A 24,408-nucleotide genomic window follows, 5' to 3' on the forward strand; every position below is an offset into this window, starting at 1 on the left:
TAGGGGGGCTTAACCTTCCCAGTTTTCTTGAGCTGTCTTCAATTAGCAAAGTATCACACCAGGAAAACCGTCCATTCCTAGATAAGGGGAAGTTTGTAGTCCTCTGACTTGGTAGCTGAAATCCCATTTTCATGCATGTAGAGTCAGAGGGAGAAAATATTTAGGTTGCCTTTCAGCATTGCTCCCTAGCTGTGCTGCCCAAAGCACATCAACTGTTTGTATGGTCACACTGCATATTCTTGTAAAATGAGAGTAATAATATATTTAATAATATTTTGAAACTTATTTGAATATATATTTGAATTATAAATTTGAATAAATATTTTGAAATTAAGCAAAACTAGAAATATGAAATATGTTATAATATGCAGGATACTACAGAAATACATTTTCCTTGACTAATAAATCTGCAGCATTAGTGAGGGTATCTACAACATTTCCTATGTGACAATTGCTCAATATGCCTAATAGTTAACTGTATATAAGCTGGATTGAGGCATGAATTTCTATGTGGTTACCAATAGGTACTGGTATAAAGTTTCATAATATGTTCCTGAAAACATTTTATACGATAAAGATATTCATTTGTATTACTTTTCTTTGTGCTTTAAAAATGTTATTAAGATGCTTTAAAGTAATATGTATAGGTTTACATATTCATAAGTGAACATATATGTGCTTAATGTAAATCTTACAAATTACTTTAAAAGGCAGATTTTGATTTTTTTTATTGGAACTTGTCTAAGTCTTATCTTCTCTATTGTTCATTTAATGAAAGAGCCAATTGCCAACAAAAGATCGATTAATAATAATAAGGTTGGTATTCTGGTAATAAAAATCCTTGCCAAACTAGAATCTTTATACAAGATAATGACTGTATTTCAAGGCTTATGTCAGATCCTATAACTAATATATGGCAAGAGGTTAATAACTGTAGCAGGTGCTGTCTATGCCCTCAATAAATCTCCCCCTGCATCCCTGCCACCTCCAGTGATTCACCACCACCACTCTGGTGTCTACACCGTGAAATCTCAACTCTCTGACTGGGGAATATTTTCTGGGCATGGAAGCATGCTTCTCTTCATGCAGGAAAAACAAAAGGATTCAAGAGTTATTACTCCCCAAAGCAATTCTCCATCAGAGATGAAAGGAGAATTCATTTCTGAAATACCCATTTTCTGAGCCCTTCCACTGAGGTAACTGAGCATTGCTCTGTATGGCTTCCCTGTGATCTCCAGAGGGTTGAAATCCAGCTGACCGCTCTAGTTACTGGCTTGACAACAATAAGTTCATTTCCTTTTCTGTATGGAAAACTCACTAAAACTTCCAGCCAAATCAGTTGCATTTCATCCCTAATTTATGTCTATCTGGGGGAAGCACTAAAATCACAAAAATAATATTGGATAAATGGATTAGGTCACATAAACAGGCATCACTCTATGTACATACACAGGTCAGCCTGGGCTTTGGTATATCAACAAGGGAATTATTCAACTTTTCTTTAAGCTAGCTTACAAACACTATTACAAATGGAATTTATCTAAGAGTTGAGGGTTATTGAATCATTTTTTAAAGATAAAATGTAATTTATTACCTTACTTTGTCTCTAGAGTTTTTTGGAATATGAATGTAAAGTGAAAATCATTGAATTTACTGTTCCTATCTGGAGTGACAGGGATGGTGATAGTGGAGACCTGGAGAAGTAGATCACTGTATTGATCATTATTTTTACAGGACAGGTCTTATTTATCTTTCAGTGCATATGCATGTGTTGGTAGCTTGAGAATAAAGGTATATATTCTCTAAAGAAAAAAAAAAAGAAAAAAGAAAATCATTGAATGTAAAGAATGGCAGCATTTGAATACTGGCCCACTGATGTAAGAGGCTGACCCTGGAGATGTGCTGCAGTGTTTACTTCTGCTTTGGCATCCCCTGTGTGATGAATGTTTCTAACATTTAAGCAGAAATTGATGTCATGGTATTCTACCTAAAATGATAGGTCTTCAGGGTGTAATGAGTGTTATGATGTGTATTCTAGAAATGCAGTCCATGAGTTTAGAAGTAGGTAGGGTGTTATTTATCACTGATTACTCTCAGAAAGTCATATGCTCAGTTCTTCCCTGTGAGGTAGGGTACACAAAGTGAGGTACTCATTGATACCAGCAGATTGGTATAGTGGGCACACTTTCGGAGGAACAATTAGTCCTTTAGTGTCTCACTGAAAGGCTCTTTAGGGGCTGTTCTCCTTGAGTTAACGGGAGTATGAGTGTTCAGTGAAGGAAGATTAGCCCCAGAAGACAGGGAGGCAAATTAAACCCTTGTTTTGGTTTGAATTGGGAGTGAGTAAAGTGCTCATTGCTCACTAAATAAATGCAGGAAAGTTAACATGCAGGAATGAATGGAGACTAAATTTGTGTGGCAAAATCCCAAGGCAGTTAGCACGCAGGAATTTCCAGGACAGAGCTGAAAGGGTATATATATATATATATTTGGAGTGCTTGGGGGAATGAAAAGTTTGAAACAAAAATGTATCATTAACATTCCTGAGAAAATTAACAATGGATATTTGAAAGACATGTCATCGGGAGGATAAATCAAGAACAATATCGCGCCAGAGCTACCACTCTGGCTAGGGCATTAGGGAGTTAAAGTTAGGTAAAGGCAGGTGACTTGTAAAGGAAAGGTGTATGTGCTCTTCTACAGGCGTTTAGTTTATATGTGTGCATCCTCTGAAAAGCAAGTATGTTCTGGGAATTGACAGGTGGAATGGGTGGACATGCATTTCTGAAACGTAAACTGTCACAAAGCCATGCCTTTTATTCTGAATCCTCTGAATTATACTTTGAAACATGTTCAATACCTTTCCAAGCTCATCTTTCTATGTTCACAACTGGTAAGTTAAAAATAGTTTGCATTTAGCCATCACTTTACATTGCAGAGTCTGAGTTTATAAAACTAAACATTTGCACACATTTTCCAAAGTTACACTTTTCTACAAGTGAAGCTCTTCTGGAGGCCTAAATATCAGTTGTACCATGAATCAATTTTCTGGAATTCATTAACGACAAGGACAAATCCTGCAAATGTATCACAAGGCAATTTTATCATTGTTTCATTCTTATATAAACCTAAATCATGCAGCTCCATGTTGCCTCTTGATTTAATAAATAAGACACAGTAGACATACAGTGAACAAAGCTGTGAGTGTGCACACTAGAATAATGATAAATATATGGCAAATACAGAAACAAGTAATTTATTATTATCAAGTAGCATGCACAGGACAAAATTATATAACTATGCTTTATGCCTATGACTGCACACTGGTGTGTTTACACAGCATCTCTACAAACACGTGGGTAATTTAGTGCACTATGACATCATGATAGCTATGATATAATTAAGTGATAGTTATTTTTCAACTTCTTGAAGTCTTATGGAACATCTTTTGTGTATGCAGTCTGTCATTGACTGAAAGTTTATTGTTTGGTTCATGACTCTTTAGATAGGTGAGAAGAGGTGTGTGGGTGATATCCTCGCCTGAGGTAATTTTAGTGTGAAAAAGAAATATTTCTGCACTGGTTTTGTTACTCTAGATTATTGATGATAGCCACTTGATGACTATTAGTCAAGGTTAAACATACTTACATCTCTTCTTTCTCTGTATTTAAAATAGATATTCAAGTATATCGTTTTTTCTGGGAGATTTCAACAAATTTTATTAAGATAACAGAACGATCTCTAATTCAGATTACTATTGCTTTGGGATGGCTTTTTCTATCATATCCCTGAAATACACTTAAGGTACTCAAATGTAGCAACCAATTACTCATTCATCCACTGTATTCTTGCAAATTAATACCTCCCTTGTAAAAAATATACACATAGAGAAGATTCTGAAAAATAGACCATGAAAGTAGACCATATGTTTTCTCCTGTGTATTATGAAAAACAGACATACCACAAACATTTCATTCATTTCTTTATTGAAGTAAATTTATTAAATGAATGGATAATTATAATCTTCATGAAGTAAGATCACTGAATATTGGCAGAATTTGGAAGCTAGAAAATTTCAACAAGGTGAACAACATAAACAAAAATAACCATTTCTTTGCTTTTTGTACTTAATAATTATAATAATGATGAAGCAGTTATTGTTTATTAGTCCCTGAATTCTTATCAGCTGGTACTGTCAGAAATTTATCTCAATAAGCTTATCCTTACCTTCAGCTTGTGGAGGAGCTACTATTATTATTTCACTTTACTGATGAGGAAGCATTAGCACAGAAGAGTTAAATACTTGTTCAAAGTTCCTCACCTAAAAAGAGGCACAGTCTGAACTTAAATGCATGTGGCAGAGAATTTCAGGATCGTGAAATAGAAGCACTGGGTGTGCACTTGCCCTCCACAAAGAAAACCCAAAACAATACACATACAGCTGAATTAATGTGTACAGTTTTTATGTGTTATTTAAACATTTTCTGAAAGAAAAATGTAAAAGCTTGGGCAGCTTGACACCAGTCCATGGACTCCTAAGTTGACTACTTCCTTTTGAGGAGTTCATGGACTCAGTGGATGTCTGATACTATCTTCTCATGAGTGGACTGAAAGACGAAGGCCTTGTTGGACATAAGAGCTCAGGGTTAGTGGGCATCTATCTGTATGCAAGGTGAGCTGCTGAATTAAATTGATAGCTGTGTCTTACAATTAGGATCTTTTGTTTACATCATGCAGAGAGAGTCACAGTTATGGAGTAATAGTTGCTTACCCTTGTTCTCCATTTCCAGAGTCTCTTACTCTAAAAGACTGGGGAAAGGCAGTTCCTGCACCACATTTTGCTGTGATTTCAAGGCAGCCACTTCCTGCCTGGATGTTTTGCTAAAACTCCATTCACGGTTAATCTACCTACTGTATGCAAGCCAATTAAAGTTCTCTCAGTCTAATTCCATGTACATATACCAAGCAATCTTACAACAGCACTGTACTTCCAAGAAATAATATGCAAAACGCACTCATGTTGAAGTCAAGAGATCTGAGCCCAAGGCCAGGTTAGGTAAAATAATAACATTTGTGCACTTCAGGGCTATTACACAAAGTACTGCTACATGAGTTAGAAACCTGTTAGGTCCTTGACATTGTTGGGCCTTGAATTTTACATTTGTGTATGTTGTGCTGCCTACTTTCCAGTCTCAATGTGAACTTGTGAGTAGAGATGTTATTTATTTTTCTCAAATTGCATTGATCATTACTGAAAGTGGGAGACTATCACTAAGGCCTGTGGATTGTTGGCACACTGCTCTTTCTGCTGAGCCAGTCACTGAAAGTGTGCCCAAGGCAGTGTCATTGTTTGCAGAAGCTCCGCAGAAGGCACTACTCATTCCTCTAAGGGTGGTTTCAACAGTCCGCCTTTATTCTCTCTATGCTGTAAATAAACCAGCCTTGAACTAGATACACATTCGGATCATCATTTATCAAAGTTTACCTGTATTTAGAAGGCACAAAATATAAAAAAGCATTTAAAGAGTAGGGACACTTTGTCTTCTGTGACTGTAGAAACGTTAGTTGATTTCTTAAAACCTACATGTTATTTTTTCCTGAGTAATATTAAAATCAAAGTAAAACATATTTGATTAAGCACATTTTACAACACAGAAAGGTTTATTATAAAAATGGGATTCTGTTTATGTTAGTGTGGATTGCAGATATGGGAAGATGATAGTGTCCACTATTAATAAAAACGTAGGAAGCAGACACATAATAAGTCTGAGATATCTGAAACTCAGCCCTTTGAGAAGTGTCTCATCAGGCCAGAGGGTGAATTTTTTTTCATATGCAACTTGTACCTCCTTTGCAAACAGTTTTAAAGGATTGTGGAATAAAGGCAGACCCCTCCAATGTCCCACATCACAGCAGCAGCATCCTCAGGGTGTACATGTTTAATAAGAATAACATTCTCTCAACAAAGTAAACCTATCCTAGTTTCCAAAACTTCTAAAAGACATTAAAGGCCAGGCAATTCAACTACTCTTGTGAAATGGCCTTTTCTGTTTCTAATGCATTGTCTGTCTGTCTGTCTTGCTCTCTCTCTCCATATATACATATATATGCATATATAAGGATATATATCTATATATCCTTTTTAATTTTTATCATTTTCAAATTGCGGCCTCTCATTTTGGAAGAATTTCTGAGTTTTACAGCATTGTTTTTGACAGGCAACCGCATTTTTCTCTGAAACAACTCCTATTTCCATGAGGTCAGGACTGCCGATGAGAACTCATATCAGGGGACAGGTTGATGGAAGAGATGGCAAAAGGTCCAATTTTCCAGGGATTGGGGGCCCAGAATCTTAACCAACAGGAGCAGAATGGAATAGTGTACATCCTGCTGTGTATGTTCCACGATTTATTTTTTTCTTTCCTTCCTCCAATGCATAACTTTGAAGGAAAATTTGTTCATAGTGTAAATCTCACAGGTGCATGATTTTAGTGTATTTATAGCAACATTTATTTATAGATATACTGTTATTTCACCAATTTTTTTCTCACAAGGTCCAAAAACACACATTTCTACTTAGGGAAAAAGGATATTTGTTATCACTTCTTATCCTGAAATCTCAGATTGACAAGAAATTGTCATTCAATTTTCCTGACCAGTTTTTTAGGAGAAAATTTAGTAATGCATGTCTTATATATGCTTTAAATTCACCCAAGTTTCCTGACCAGTGTTGCTGGAGTGATAAAATATAATAATACATATCATATATAGCAAGGTTCTTTCTAACTCAGAGTGCTCAATTACATTTATTATTAGTGAATTCCCAGAAAAATTCAGAGCACATCATAAGGTAGGTATTCCTCGCCTAGGCTTCATTGTGAATAACCTGAGAACGAGGAGTTACAAGACTTGTATCTCAAGTGGCATCCATAACTGTTGGCAGAGTTGGTACACTGAGAATATAGGCTTTGTTTTCTATGACTCATTTTCTGGATCAGGCTTTCCCAAGAGCCCTGTGAAACTGATCCTGAAAATCCTGGAGCTGGTACATACTATAGTTCTTGTCTCCATATTGTGCAGTGTACCTCAGCACTATGAGATCAAATGGAGAGGCTTTTAGCAGCCACTAAAAAATCCTGCAAGAAATGAAATATTTCACCATGTTTAACCTTATAGTTTGCAAAATATGTCACTGAATGCTAAATTTTTCAAGCCCCCAAAACACAGCATCTAACATTGTAACATTTTAGGTTAAACGTAATGAAGGAAGAGTCTAATTGGAAGAGAAGTTTCTTTTCCTGTAGGAAGAGCAGTTATCTTTCTGCCTGTGCAGAAATTTTTAAAAAATCCCCTACACTAAGCATTGGACCAAATTGTAAAGTTCGTAAGATTGGTTATTGTGAGCAAAACCATAGGATCAAGATTTGGACATTACTGATCAACTGAGGAATTTTTCTGCCTCTTGTTAGCTGTGTGCTCTTCATCAGTTAACTGCTTCCAGCCTGAGGCTTCTCATCTGTAAAATGCAGGCAATGGTATTGCACATCTTGTATACCCTAGAAGATCAAAGTAAGCAATGCATATACAGTTCTTAACAGAGTCTGAATCCTATTCTGAATTTGATGATTAATATTATTACTAGTTCCGTATCTTCAGCCTGTCAGCCTGCCTCCTAGTGTCCCATTCTTTCTCTTCCTTTTTCTGTCCCGTCGTACAGTCCTAAAAGACTTTGCTTCCAGTCTCCTTGCCTGCCTGGTGTGGCATAAGAGAAGGCAGACACAATAACTCTTACACAGAACAGGAAATGAAAAAGAGTAAAATGTGCTAAATGTTAGACAGCTGGATGTGTCCCCCAAAATGCGCTAAGAAGTAGTTTTATAAGACCAATCATGATTGATGTGTATTATTGGCTTTTGACTCTGTTTTTAACTGTGTAAAAGTATGGATCCAGGGCTGTGGAATCTTCAGATGTAAAGAGAAGCTAATATGTGTTTTTTATGCAGAATTTCTTAATTTTTAAATACTTGACATCAGCAGCTAATGACTTCTTGTTCAAAGAATTTCCACTTTTCTATTTTTCTATAAAAACGACAAGCTTAGGAGTACTGCTTATAAGGAGCACACCCTTTCTACACCTTTATTAGAGCACTCCTCTAATTGTAAAGAAATCTCATAGGGAAAAGACTTTTTCCATTTGTATGATCTTACCGAATGCTCTGTGAACCCCATTTGCTAGATATTCTCCTTTCCATTGTCACTTTCATAAAACGCATTACTTTCTTTATTTACATCACAACGCTATACAGCAACTCTAGGTTTTCAGAGTGGGATCCCAGACTATCTAGGTTTCAAACCCCGTGCACTTAACTATTGGATAAACAGTTTCTGCTTGCTAAAAATGCTCAAGTCCTATATTAAACTAAAATTTACTGCCTTGAAATGTCCACCCTTTGGTCCTAGTTCTGTTCTCCTGAGACAGAAATAATAAGTTTAATCCTTCTTCCAGAAGACATCCCTTCAAATATTTGAAGATGGCTCGCCTATGCCTGCTAAATCTTCTCTTCCCCAGGCTAAACATTCTCATTTCTTTCCACTGACCCTCATAAGTCATGTCTTACCAACACTTCATCATCCTTATCCTTCCCCCCAGGAGAGTGGTTCAATTTGTCAAAGTTCTTCTTAAACCATGATATTCAGAAGACAACACTAATCCCCTATGTGACCAGAACTTTCCTCTTTCTGTGCACTGTGATTAATTCTACACAACCTTGGTTATGCTGGATTTTTGGCAACTATATCAAGACATAAGCAGTGAACACCGTTACAGCTTCACCATGTATCATGTTGGTTTGGCTATTTTTTAACTTGAATTGAGGTAATGCCATTTTTTCTAATTACACTCATATTATGAATTAATTTAAATAATCTCACTATTTAAATTTATGATAAGACTTGTCAATACTCTTAATAACTATTATCTCATTAGATTTAATTGCATTCTAGCCGCCTATGCTGGTCTGTTTTGGTGATTATGCCAAAGCAAGCAAAGAAAAATATTCTATATATGAGACTACTTTTTATTACACATGAGACAAAAAATTATTTAATCTGTAGCTCTGATACTATTCACATCGATCTATGGTTTCTACAAAACAAAAAATGCTTTGTATACACGCTTGATTATGAAATTCCTGTAAATATTCATGTTATTTTATTAGGATTTGTGAGGAAGAAATCTGAAAGCCATCATGCTTCTTCTCTTAGATAAATATATATATTATATATTATACAAACACAGTGGGATTATACATCCATATATTTATATATACTTCATTCTTTTCAGTCTAGTTACTTTTCATTTTTGCTATCTGATAGATTCTACTCTCTTATATTTTTTTCAAATGTCAATCACATAGTCAATATTCTTGAGCTGAGATATTATCCCTATAATTAACTCCAGGTTAGCTCCAGGCTAACCTTTAGCTAGAAGTTTCGAACTATGATTATGAATCAAACACCCTTTATCTGATTTTTAATAAAGTTTTATTAGAACACAGCCATCCCTTATTTTTACCTTATAGTGGCTAATTTTATACTACAACAGTAAGGTTAGTAGTAACTACAGAAATTATGTGATCCACAAGGCTCACAGTGTTTCTTTTACAGAAAAATTCTTCCCTCTTATGCTGTAGCATTAGTGAGTAGTCTGTGCTTTCTGTTGTTCAGTTCATTATTGAGATTTGAAACTAGCACAATATCTGTCCCTATGCTAAGGAATGCTGAATGCAAAAATAATCAAGCTGTTAGCTATGGGAAATAGTTTCTTGTAGACGATAACCCTTAACTTTTTGAGATTATCTTTGAGATGTGTATCAAGGACCTAACTTCGCTATACCATTTACTCTTAAGCTATTACGTTGTAGTCTCTTCACGGTCTTGATCAGGTCCTTGTTTTGCAAAAACAACCTTAATGTCTTAGAGGGCAGAACATAATACCTTAGAAGTATCACCCACTGACTCCTGATAAAGTACTAGAACTATGTCGTTTTATTCTCCTTACCTATAGTGTGTCCTTATGTATAATGTGTCTGAGATTTGCCTGAACCAGTATTTCTTATCACGTTTTTAAGAAATGAAAGGTCAAAATTATAAATCCTCTAAACTATAACAGTGTCTGCTGTGCTTTAGATGTGAATATTTCCCTCAAAATTCCTGTACTGAGGACTTGATTCCTGGTGTTTAGATATGGGGTCTGGAGTGGTGCTTGAATATGAGAATGTTGACCTCATCAGGGGATGAAGCATGAATGAATTCATAGCTGAATGGCCTGTTAGGAGGTGGTCCCTGGTTGGAGGAAGATCACTAGGGGCATGATTTTGAATCTGTGTCTTTCTTCTGGCTCATCTGCTTTCTCTATGCTTCGGGGCTGACACAAAGGAAGCACCTTTTCTTTGCTGTGTCCCTTTTTCATAATATTTCTGCCATGAATCTGGCTGCCATGAACTGAAACCTCTGAAACTGTGACTTAAAGTAAACCTTTTTTTGTTTTAAGTAGTAGTTTGGCTCAGTGACAAAAAGCTGATCAATGCAGTGTAAGTTGCTATAGATCTCTATTCTTATTAACATACTATAAGTACCAAGAGTAGGTCTGTGACATGTAATTACATGAAGTTTGCAGACAGAGAAATAGGTACTCAAGAGAGGTTGGATGTCACAGATCAGGATGAGGACAGAGTAAAGAGAACCTTCAGTGGTAGGTGAGCATTCAAGTCTTGGGTTTTATTTGGTTTTGAACAGAGTTGTGACAACCGTTAATCTCTGCTATGCTTTGGTTTTCACAGCTCTGAAACTAAAAGGCAAGACTACATCATCTGCATATTGATAGTGCATTTCAAGGCAGAAATTCATTGGAAGTATTATTCAGTAGCCTCAAAAAACATTTCTTAACACTGGTCTCTTTCAGTGAGACTTCATGGCCTCAAGCAAAAGGCATATGAACAAGACTGTATTGATCACTAAACTAAATTGTATATATTGGTTTCCTGATAAAAAAATGTAGAAATAAGTTTATTACCATAACAAACACATTTGCATTTATTTCTTGTTGTTAACAACTTAACACATAATCATGTTTTCTCTAAGTGCTAATGCTTTTCCTGTGATCACATTAAATATACTGTATTATAACTTTCTACTCATGAATTATCTATTATGAGTATCTATTTTGAGAGCTTAACATAACAATCATCAAACTGATAGTGTTATATTCTGAAAACAAAGACTGTGATGGAACAATTTATCTTACTACTTTGCTAGACTTAGTGATAGTTGAGATTTTCTAGTCTATATCAGATTTTTTCAGTTCATAAATATTTTACATTTTAATTTATTATTGATTTAGGTTGATAGTAAATAACTCTGAATGCTGAGGTTGGAATTCTGTTCTCAAGTTTTTTTAAGAATCTTCTCTTCCTTCAGTGGATTTTTATTATACTGAAATAAAACAATGGAGCCACCTTAATTAAGTGAATTGGAGATTTTTAATTTATCTGGTGCAGTTAATTAACTGGTCAATTAAAAACGAAAGGATAATTAGTGCTGAGGACATTTGTTCTGATGATGAACATGCCATCTGAAAATGGATCTTGATCCATGAAATTCTTTAATGCCAAAACAGTGTTGTTATAAATTGGGAAAAATTAAAGCCTTCAATAGGAGGCACACACTTGTCATGAAGTTTTCCAGATATATGAAAGTAACACAAGTATGTCATGATTAGAAGAGGGTCACATTCTAAATTATATTCACTTATTGCACATTCTTTTGTTCTTAACTCAGTGTAAAAAACAAAGCCATTTACTGGTTGTTTTTCCTTCATTTAACTCTTAAAATTGTTCAAAGAAACTAAGGATATGATATGATTTTAAATTGACCTTGAGAGTTTCATTAACTGTGTGTTAATATACATATTTCTCATTCCCTGAATTAGTGCCAGCTAGAATTATCTTCAGAAGTTAGGTACTGAGAGAAATGGACATTAAGAATTTTCCATTTCTGCCTCCCATCATACAATGTGATATTTTAAGGGGTATTTGATATTCCTCATACTTTTTTAAGTGTAGTTCATGGGTACCAACAAGAATAATTTTGAGCCCCTTTCAAAGATTTGTTATAGAGCTATGTATGCACATCAACCTTGATTGTTCAGTAAAGAGCATTACCCTAGTTTTCATTACAAAGAAAAGTTTAAAAACTCTTTTTTTTAAAAAAGAGAGGTGCCATCTCTTTCATTTTGATTGCTTTCTTCTTTTCTTATATTTACTGGGCATACTGTAGTTTAGCATGAAAATAATCTCTCAGAATCACTGTGTTATTTTATATCTAGCTATTATTTGAATTCCAGTGCTCATCCTTGGTTTTTCTGGATATTGTGCACATGTACACTGATAGATGAATTTAGAGCCAGGAGATAGACAGAGAGACAGTTTTTGTTTTTTATACACAAGTGATTATTTTGATCCAAATAAAGAAAACATTGGTGCTGTCCAAGTTAAGTACGTTAGCTTTGGGTATGACTTTTCTGTCACATAAATAATTTCTTAAATCATATTTATCAGGGGCTGGGGATTTAGCTCAGCGGCATAAGCACCTGCCTTGCAAGCAGGCAGTCGTGAGTATGATCCCTGGTACCAATAAAAAAAGGAAAAAGACAAAAATAAATAAATAAATAAATAAATAAATAAATAAATAAATCATATTTATCCTTTGGGATCAGATAGAGGTCTATAATACATGGTTAAAAGAGTTCATATTAAAATAGGATTCATAATGTGAGCCTAAATGAGTATACAAGATTCCATATTTTTTTACTTAACACATTGTATTTTGGGGGCATAAACATTGTATGAATAAAGGGGATTTTAAAAAATGCTGAATATTTGTACTGAGATGCTTATACTTGAATGTATTTTAGAGGGATCAGGAAAGAAAATCCCCAAAATTCTAAATCCATAAAAGGTCTAATACTAAATCTTTTTAGTTTTTCAGGCTGTGTACAGTCTTGACAGAACTACTCAACTCTGCCTTTGTAGCACAAAATAAGTCATATAAAATACATACATCAAAAAGCATAGTGAAGTCTAATGAAAGTATTTACAAAGGTGGACAATAGACCTAATTTGCTCCCGGGGCTTCTGGCAGTACAAATGTACATTTGTGTGGGTGCGTATCTTTGTCTATGTGTAGGCATGTACATTCACATACTTTATTTGAATATTTATATATATGGTACTGTATGTGTACGGTATATTCTTATGTCATACACACCATAGGCACTGTTCCATCACCAATCAGAATTTTAATTTTAGCAGAAGTATACAAATATTTATACTAAGTTGGATGAATGTTATAATCTACCATACATTGTTTTCAGATGTTTTCCTCCCATACTTATATGTACATTTCAACTTTCAGAAAATTTTTAATTGCATTGGATTGTGGATCTGTACATACTCATTTTTGAAGTATGTTACTTTTGTACTAAGAAATTCCATCAAGGAAAAAACTTAACATATATGATTCATAATCAAAAGTGAACATATATAGGAAATTAAGTTCACCCAAGAATAACAGAACAATAAATTTAGCAGTACACTTCTGTGGGACAAAATACCATTTAAAAGATTGTATGGTCTATAAATCTCATGTAAATAAAAATTTTGCTGATATGTTTATAAAACTATTTTAGAGCTTCTAAAAGTTCTTTTAAGTTTTGTTTATAAGTAACCTTTTATTAACCCATTTTCACCTCAAGTTCTAATGCCCATTTTGACTCCAAGAACCTTGAGCTCTTTTACAAATCATTGATCAGCATGAAGTTTACCCACTGAATATTTCTAGCCTAGTATACCGAGAGTAAATAACCAGATTTTTCTTATCGGGATTTTTTTTTTGAGCCAGAATATTCTTCTTCTTCAGGCAATTTAAACTTTTATAAATGGTAACTGATGAATAAATATAAGCTACTTCAGCTCGCTTTAAAAATAATGCCAAATAAAATATCTTTTGGGCTTTGTCCTCATTACAGTATGCAGATAAACAATCAGATGCTAAGCAATCAATATTTGCTTAGGAATTGAACACTGGGTTCAACTGAGCAGCATTAGAATGTTGGGGATTGAAGAAATACAAAGATGATTTCTAAGCCAAGCTTACTAACTTTAAAAGGAGTAAACTGATGGTGAAAATGAAGGTAAATGAATCATCTAATACTACTCAGCTGGTTAAGAGAAAGGTAATAGTAGAAGCAAAATCTCTAATTGTCAGTTCAGCCTTTTTGCCCAGAAAATAAAACTGTCATATACAAGCCAAGCCCATGTTACTAAACAGTGTCAAATCCAACCCCAGCTCATACTACTGCATAAGATATCTGCATTAACATCACACCAAGTATTATGAGCAAGTGTGGCACGTAATGTTGATTCTTGAAGTAAAGTATGAAAACTCTGGCATATGATGGAACCACTGATAAATGCATGTCTCGAGGGATTTACTAAACAGTATTTAGGAAAATTTCAAATATATTCAGAATAAAGAATAAAGGTACCGCCACATTGTTTTGGGTTACAGTGAACAAAATGTAACACAACTAGGATTAAGTGAAAATAGATTTGATTGTCTCACACATTTGAGTTCCAGGGTTTTACACATGGTTGACTGCTTCATGTTTCTATGATAACAGAAATGATGATAGGCTCTTGGTGGTTTGTGTGTTGGCGGTGCTGTGGGTTGATTCCATGTCCTTGCACAAGCTAGGCAAACACTTATCACTGAGCTACATCCCCAACACAATTAGAAGATCTTTATGTGTCAGAACAAATTAAAGTGACACTTACATTTATTAAAGGGAGAACTATTTTCTACAGTTCCAAATGAAAGAAGGCTACGTGGGAGATTTTTTTTTTTTTTAAGGGATAGAAAAACAGCAAGCTGGCACTGTTGGAAAGGATGTGTGTATGGCAAGAAAAATAGGTTACTAATCCTCGCTGACTTGTTTGGTACTCTGTATGCTGAATAACTTGCCAGCCTAAGGAAGAAAACAATGTTTTCTGGGGTCATTAGATATGTGGTGGCCTCTGGCAATTATATGTATGCATATATTAACACAAGATTTTTAGAGAATAATGAGAGAAATATTTGGAATAAAGTTTTATTAAACCACTCGCAAAGGGGATATGAGAACGTTTAGTCACAGTTTCAAGCTGGATCATGAAAACATGTCTTAAATAGGTTAACATGATAATATTATAATGATGGGATGTTTATACTCTAATTTTAGTGCTGACAAAGTTTCTGACTTTGATTGTCATAGATTTAACTAAAATAATACACTCATCCTTTTATAAAGTATTAAAGCCAAGGGGATTGATATATAATTAACAGAAAACCTATCATGAAGTCCAAGTTTTCCTTCCACCAAAGAGATGGAAAATATCACTCTAATTATGCGGACCAGGGAAATACAGGAAAGTGGTTCTTCAAAGCAAGTCACAGAAATTTTAACACAGGAAAAGGACAAGTTTATCAGGTAGGGAAAAACATGGTAACTACCTCTTAAATGTTCCATCATGCCCTTTATTATATAAGCTGGGACTTTTTTGGTAAAAGGCCTATTAAAATTCTGTCAGAATATTTAAATAAAGAAAAACTACACTGGGAAAACCACAACGTATGGTCATATTATGATTATGCAGCTTTTAAGAAGACACAGACTTGGGCACAGCTGTGCAGGGGAGCAAAGTGTGAGTCCACACTCTGCCCTTCCTCCACTGCCCCAGGACAGAGGAGACATCCTAAGGAACAAGTACCTCCTAGGAAAGCCTTGATCTCAGTGATAAAGCTCACTAACATCAGAAACCTACCAGCAAAAACAGAAAACAAAACAAAATAGAAAATGACAAAACAAGAAAGCAAAATGCAACCCCAAACAGTGAGCAAAGCCACACAAATCCAGAATACAAACAAATAGAGGAAATCAGAGGCCAGGAAATGGAACTCTCTGAAATGATATCAGCACAAGTGAGAAAAGCAAATGTATGATGCCATAGAAAAAATAATTTCTAAGGTGGAAAAAGAAATAACTATCAAAATAAAAGACAATAAAGCAAACACAGATAAGCAAATAGGGGAGTTCAGGAAAATAATGGAAACCACGAATTCCAAAATAGACAAGAAATGCAGTCTGTGAAAAAGGTCCAAACAGAAAGGCAAGGGATTAGAAACTCCATTGAAAATATATACAGCAGACTGAATGAAGAAAGGATAGAACTAGTGATCAGGAAATGAAAGATGTCGGTCATACAGCTACAAGATGAAACAAAGAAAAGCAATGTAAGAATATATACTCTTTAGAAGAAGAAATATAAATGGAAAATAAATACATGAAAAAATGTTAAATATCATTGGTCATTCAAGAGATTCAAATTAAAACAGCACTGAAATTCCACCTCACCCCAAGAAGTATGGCTATCATAAAAAAACTCGACCAATAGCAAATGCTCTAGGGTCTGTGACAAAAAAGAAATCTTTCTTCACTGTTGGTGGGAGTGCAGATTGGTGCAATTACTGTGTAAATCAATGTGGAAATTCCTTTAAAAACTAGAATTAGAGATCCAATTTGAACCAGCTGTTCCCCTTCTGGGTATCTTCCCATAAAAATTAAAAACATCATATCACAATGATATATGTACACCCATGTTTATAGCAATACAATTTGTAATTGCTAAATCTTTTTATTTATTTATTTATTTTTATTTTTAAAGATAACAAAATAAAAGAAAACAGAACAAAACAAATCAGAACAGAACAATGCAAGCAACACAGCATTTCACAACAAGACAACGGGACATCAACAGTGGCTATCATAATATCTCTTCCAAATAGTTGACCATACCTTCACTCACAGTAATATCAAACATAACAAAACAGTATAAAACCATTATAAAGAATGAAATCATTATAAGACTTCAAAACCAGACAACAAGAAATGAACAATAGCTACTATAATGTCTCATTTGTCTCAAAAAGTTGTCCATATCATCACACATAATAAAATCATATAAAACACAAGAGTATAGAACCAGTCAAAAGAGAACAACAGAAGCATGTTAAGACTTCAAAACAAGATGATAGGAAATCAGCAATGGCTAACATAATGTCTCATTGTCTTCAAAATAGGTGTTCATACCATCACACATGATAAAATCAAACAAAACAGAATAAAACCACTTAAACGAATGAAAGCATTGTAAGACTTCAAAGCAATATTGCAATTGCTAAATCTTAGAAACAATCTAGATGCCCATCAACTGAGAGACAAAAAAGATGCTTTTGTTGTTGTTGTTTTAATATATAATGGAGTACTACTGCGACATAAAGATAGGTAAACCAGAGACTTTTATAGGTAAATGGATGCAACTCGAGACCATACTCACAAGTGAAATAAATAACAATCATATGTGTAAATACTGTATTGTCTCACTACAGTGAAAAACTGAACAAGTAATGGGACCTGAAATGTACAATAGAAACTGTGAATTGGGAAGAAATTGTTCAAAAGAAAAGACAAACTGTGATGGGGGAAAAGGAAAGGAAAAAAACGGAAAATAAATTATATATATATATATATATATATATATATATATATAATTAGCTTCTCATAGTTTATTAAAGATAAAGTTGTGTGAGAATATTGTTTGGACAAGATATCATGCCTATATCTTGTACTCCGAATTACTACTATGAAGATAGCAACGTTCAATTTATTAATTATTTTAACTGTCCTACTAACCTGTTTTGAAACTCGTTTCTTTATTATGTTTATTTTTCTTTAAAATAAAAAATAAAAAGGCGTAGACCCTCTACAAATGAAACAGTATCAGCAAACAAAATGACCTGTGACTTGTGTGCTGAATGAATAGGAAGAAGATAATATTCCTGGAGAACTTTGTCAGTAACTAGTTGCAAAAAGGATAGTTTATAGATGATGTTGAATACCCATCCAAGGAGTTTTAGTCTTTATGCAATGAAGAGTGATTCAAAATTTTAGATGGCATTTTTGAACTGAGTCTTTTTAAGAAGAAATAATTGGTGGCAGTATTCAAATAGAAAAAACAAAGATTAGAGGCAGAAAAGTATACAGAGATTTAAACTTTTCAAAACCACTACTTTAGTTAAAAACTATTATCATCCCTTTCTTAAACTACAAAAGTAGCCTTTAATTTATTGGTATAACTGTAGCAGTTCCTCCTACCCTTCCTTTCTGAACAGCAGCCAAATATGTAAATGAAATCTTGATCTTGCCCTACATAAAATCCTCAATTATAATCTGAAATTACAGTATCCATTCTTACAGACTTTAGGTCTTACATATTTGACTCTTTCTCTTCCTTCTGCTTTACCTCTTTGAATATCAAACTGGACTTTTTAGGTCTTCAAAGATTCAGAGTCAGTCTGCCTTGAGACCAGGCATGCACATTCTCTTTGTGCAGAATGCCAGTTCCATCACTCCTTCATCCTTGTGTCAGTCCTTGAGGCGCTCTCTTCATTTTTGTGCATGTACTCTTTGCCTTCTGAAGGGCTGCTCTTACTTTAAACTTCAGCAGAGAGAGAAATGCTACCTGCATCGCACTCTATAAATCTCATAGGTCTCAATTTTTTCCTTTATAAAGTATTTCATTATTACTCTTAGTGCAAGTGTTTATTTATTTATTTATTTATTTATTTTGCTTATTTGTTTATTTTTGGTACCGGAAATCAAACTCAGGACCTTGCACTTGCCAGCGGGCACTGTGCTGCTGAGCTATATCCTCAGCAATACATGTAATTACTTACCTGTGTATAAGATGTTTATTCATTTGTTTATGAGTTTTGTTTCATTTGCTATTTCATCAAAAGAAGACAAAACAGACAGATTCTACAGGACAGATAAATGATTTTAGATTCATCAGTAACCCATAAGTACCTAATAGCTTGACAGATTATATATATTTATATATATATATATATATATATATATATATATAATCAATATTTGTTGAACAATGATGAATTCAAGAGTGATTTATAATATATAATATATTATATGATGTAAATATAATATATTTAAAACAGCATCTGTGGTATGAAAGGGAATTAAAAATATAAAATAAGTGTATTTTTGGAAAGATATTATCCATTCAATATATTATAATGTCCTGGATATATTTATTTTACATGTGACTTTATCCTTGTTTATAGTTTGAAGGTATTTAGATTAAATTTTATTTAAAAAGTTGAATTTGGTTCATGTTTTTCATATAAGTTGTCACAATGCAGCTAGAGGCAGAAATATGGTTTTTAAAAGGAATCTAGGGATGGGGAATAAAAAGAGGAACGGGAGAGGGAGTAAAAAGATCAAGACGATAGGTAGATAGATAGATAGATAGATAGATAGATAGATAGATAGATATCAAATGTATATTCAGTTCTCCACAAGGAATTCGTGCATTATGTAACACAAACATATACTCGTAAGAAAGGAAAATTAAAATAAGAAATTTGCAAAATTTCATCACTAACTTTATAATTCATTCCACATACTTCCAAAAGTTACTCAAGGTTGTAAGGACAAACATTTTTACTAAAGTAGGAGTTTCTAAAAGATTTTATAATTTAATGTGAAATATTATCAAATATAACCTAGATGATTTTATTCTTAATGAGTGTTTTATTAATAGTGACAAAGCATTTAGAAAATCTATGTATATGATAGAACAATAGTATAACTTATGCTTAATGACTAAAAATGAAATAGAAGCAAGCAGTAAACTTTGGAGGTTAGTATAGTGTCTCAATATTAATATTTTGGAAATAACTGAATTTAAAATTAAAGTACTTAAAACTTTAATCCTTATAGGATATACCTTCCTGAAAATCCTTCTAATTCTTTAGAAACAAGTATCATAGTAAACATATATATGTTTGAGACATGAACTGAAATTATAAAAATATGAACCAAACTTTTAAAAGCATATATATGTAAAAAGTAGTCATTTGTATTGCTTTATCAATGTTAAATAAAATCAATTCCTAATACTCAATATACATACCAACAAAATGATGTCTATAGGTTTGTTATTTCATGACAATTTTGTTTCTTTCAGACTCTTGAAATATAAACTAGAAGACAGACTTTTTATACCTGCTGATTATATGGAAGAAATTTTTGACCTCACCAAGTGGAGATGAGGTTGCTATGGAAACTGGTAATTCTGCTGCCACTCACAAACTCTTATGCAGGTAAAGAGTTATATTATTAGGAATTTTGCTTGATAAATATATTGGCATTGTATTTCTGTCTTGATGCGAAATAAAACTTACAGTGCATAATGCATATGTTACTTGAATGACTTACATGATAAACTTTTGAAGGTTACTTTATGGGCAACATAGAGAGGATTTGATCCTTAAAAATATATCAAATACTGCTTTAATCAGAAACTGACATTATATTTATACAGTGTCACATATGACAAAGTAAATTGTTATGAAATTATATCATCAGTAAACAGTAAATATTCATTTTTATAAATTTATGGTGAACTCTTTAAAATCTAAAATGGAAATACATTCAGAATTCATAAAATTCTATGCTGAAAATACAGGAAAAGATGATGTTGAACAGTGGTGGAAAATCTTAGAAATTTATTCTTTCCTTAGTTGCAAAAAAGAGAGTATGTTCTTTTTAATTTAATATAATAATAGCTATATATCCATTAATTTTTGCTTTGTGGTAAATTGCTCTAAGGCAAGTTGGATCAAAATAATGAATAACCATGTATTTAAGTAATAGTCCTATATCCTGGTAATTTAGGATGTGCTGACCTGCACTTAATTTTGGGTTTTGCTAAGGTGCACTGGCTCTATGATCTGCTAGAATTATCAGAGATCTAACTAGAATATGTCCTCAGAGATCACTGGGTTGCTGTGACTCTGATTCAAATGAACTTCATCCTCTTTGAGTATGGGTTGTTTTGCATAATTGCTCTTTAGGTTTCCTGAAATCTAGGAGTGCAGTATCTCTTGATGCCAAGGCTTGGAACCATTGCCATATCTTTTTTGTCACATATGTTGATCACTGGAAGTCACAAAACCCACCTATACTAAAGAAATGTGGAAATATGCTCCATCTTCTTAAAGGACAGTCGCATAGTTACAGTATGAAGGAGTATACAAATAGTAAAGGGAATAATAGTGACTACTTTGTAAATAATCAACCACTACAATGCCAATCATACAGTTCTATCCTTAATCTTCATGCTTGCCTAAGATGTTACAGAGCATGGACTTTGCTTAGATCAGCTAATTGTTAGAAAAGCCCGTCTCCTACTATCATTTGGATTTTCTCTAGGTATGAAGAGAGGTTGCTATTTACATGTTATATTTTCATGTATTTGTAACAAAGCATTATTGTGATAAATACAGGCTTAAAGATAATAGCTTGCAAGCCAGAAACATGTCTGTAGGATACATACATTTAATAGCAATCTTAAGAGTAATTGTAGGAGACATATATTTAATAAAAATCCTAAGAGATGGCAAGCTATAAGAGTGATAAAATATTCTGTAATCAATCAGAAGAATCAGAACAGCAGGCTAAGGTATTTGCATCGCTAGGGCATCCAGCAGCTGGAAGTATTACAGTTATATTTATCCTGAGTGATTACATTGTTTTGATTTATGTCACGTCTAACTCTGTGTCATAAAGATTTTCAGTTAAGTAATAACGTCTTCTTTTTGTAATAGGGTTAAGAAAAGACAGCAGAATCATAAAAATGATTCACACAAATTATGTGTGAGTATGAATTCTATGTCTGCCCTTAAGTTTCAGCTTTCTGTCAAAATTCAACATTAACATTTTGCCCTTTAAATATGTCTATTGAATTAGCATAGGAACTCTTAAAGACCTTGTTCATTGAATTAAAGAAACATTATTATTCCCACAGTACATATCAAATCCAAGAATTAGTTCAGCTCTTCTGTTAACTTTTATTTACCTAAATTGGATTTGATTCAATCTGTCCTGTAGCTTTATTCTAAAGGTAGAAATAATCATATATCCTTGGTACATAATTTCCTTGTAAAAAAATAGTTGGGGTCAAATTTTCAAGCCACACTTGCTTAAATAATATAATGTAAGTTAAACACTACCCCAGAGGAAAAAAATGCTGTAGATAGTGTTTTACACAAGAGAACGTTTCTTTAACCTGTTGCTGTGTTAGAAGATTTCGTGGTATCTCTCTCCTTCTATATAGTATGCTAGTCCCAAACTTACATTTTATTCATTTGAAGGACTAACAACTCTTTCACAATTGTGTGTTATCTCCTTTATAGTTTTACTATTATAAATCCCTAATAAATATTAATATATTTTTGTCTCCCTGGATGCCAAACAAATTTAAAGATTTTTACTATCAACCTTTTTTTGTGTTTTGTTTTGCTTTAATTAACTTTACAATTTCGGTATTACTTTTCTTATGGCCATTTACAGTGAAAATCTAAGCATAATATAATAGTGATTCTAAAATATTTTTGAGGATTTGAATTTTTAAAAACTTGTTCTACTTTAATATTTTAAATATTAATTAAATGGCTAAAGGCCATCTAATTAAGAAACAAATGTTAACTGTAGACATTAAAATTATTTATTAGTGGGATGGTAAAAAAGAGAACCTCTCAATGCCTATATCCTTGTTCTTGGAAACTATGAATATTATATAAAATCATAAAATAGACTTGCAGATAAGATTAAAGATGTTGATACAGGGAAATTTTCTTGTACTATGGATAGATGCAGTATGGATGGATAAGCCCATCATCTCTTTATGAGAGAGAGGCAGAGCTGGATTTGACAAAGGAGAGAACCCAATGTGAAGGCAGAGCAGGGCGCGATTGGAAGATCACATACTGCTGGGCATGAAGACGGGAGAAGGGCCCACGCGCTGCAGAGTGCAGGTCGTGGGAGCTCTATAAGATGGGCAGGGTGAGGCAACGGTCTCTACAAGATTGATGCAGGGAGCATGCCCCTGCCAGCTCCTTGTTTGGGTCCTGTGAAACCTATTTTGGACCTCTGACCTTCTGGATAGAAAAACAATAAATATGTGTTGTTCATACCAAAAAGCTTGTGATAATTTTTCATAGAAGCCACAGGAAACTATGTTTTCCTTTTAATTTCAAGATGACAAGGATTGTATCTTTTTGTCACTCAGAGTTCAGTAAAAATTTGTTGAGTAAACTAATTAATTGCTCACTAAAGTTTAATGTTGTTGATCCTATTTATATTATTGCAAAGTAGAATATGTTTAGTTATGCAGCAACTTCTAGGAAACTGTAATCTGGTGGATCCATTTTCTGTTGCCCTTGTGTTATGATGTGACACTGCTGGGATTATAGAGCCGGAGTTTTAATAATATTTACAAAATTCGAACTATGTTCTACTTGAATTCTGTGAGATCAATAGTTTTAGTCTGGTGTGTTCTGCACTGTTTTTATATATCAATTAATAATCAAATTTGGTGTTTTTCAGATTGAAGAGCATTCAGCAGAAATATAGATACAGATGTATAGAGATAGAGATATATAGATATAGATACAGATGTTACCAGGCACCAAACTTTCTGCTGATATTCAACAGTAAGAGGACTGTGGTCCTGCCCTCCTCAGTCTGAGTCTAAGAAGGGGAACAAGAAAGTAACTTAATAATTGCAGTAAAGAGGTAGTATAAATTGCTCTCTGAGTAAACTAATAGAACATGGAAATACTGTAAGAGGACACCTGGTCTTTTTGTTCACACTTCCTCCATTTCACTTTTTGTAATAACAAAATTTAGTTTTTATATGGAGTCATTCTTTTCTGTCAGTCTTTGAGTTAAGATCAATCAGTCAACAGATTCTTTCCATACCGATTGGTTCAAGATATATATTTATCTGAGCAAATCTCTTGGCTTTTGCTAAAATAAAATGGCAGTGATGCAATCCTTTTGTGATGCACTAGCTAATGTGAAGATGAGCAGGATCCACTGTGAGACAATGAAATGAGCATTGAATCAGGACAAAAAATTCTTCCTTGGGACCTTGAAGTAGTCAAGTCAGTAATGTGTATTTTTCCCTTTTTTACGCTAATTTCATTCAAGGTTCTGCCCCTTGAAACAGAAAAGATATTGACATAAACAGGTTATAATTTTTGTCGTTACTGTAAATGACTGACTATTCTGAGGTTGAGTTACCAATACAGCTCAACTGGGACAATTAATTTTCATTGTTCTCAATAAATAATAAGGAAGAAGGCTGAAAATAAGTAATGAAAAAGTCA

At 33.7% G+C, this 24,408-nt stretch overlaps 1 protein-coding gene across 1 annotated transcript in view; it reads left to right on the plus strand.

Moving 5' to 3' along the window:
- Cntn6 (contactin 6) overlaps positions 1–24,408 on the plus strand; it is a 312,209-nt gene that overhangs the window by 37,366 nt on the left and 250,435 nt on the right. Inside the window, exon 2 of the mRNA XM_063260270.1 lies at positions 20,202–20,337. Within this exon, the coding sequence (XP_063116340.1) occupies positions 20,283–20,337 (55 nt within the window). The 5' untranslated portion in view covers positions 20,202–20,282. The remainder of the gene's footprint in view (positions 1–20,201; positions 20,338–24,408) is intronic.

Source organism: Cavia porcellus, unplaced genomic scaffold (genome assembly GCF_034190915.1).
Source record: "Cavia porcellus strain 051 isolate PalLab524CR breed Dunkin Hartley unplaced genomic scaffold, mCavPor4.1 scaffold_13, whole genome shotgun sequence".
NCBI lineage: Eukaryota > Metazoa > Chordata > Mammalia > Rodentia > Caviidae > Cavia > Cavia porcellus.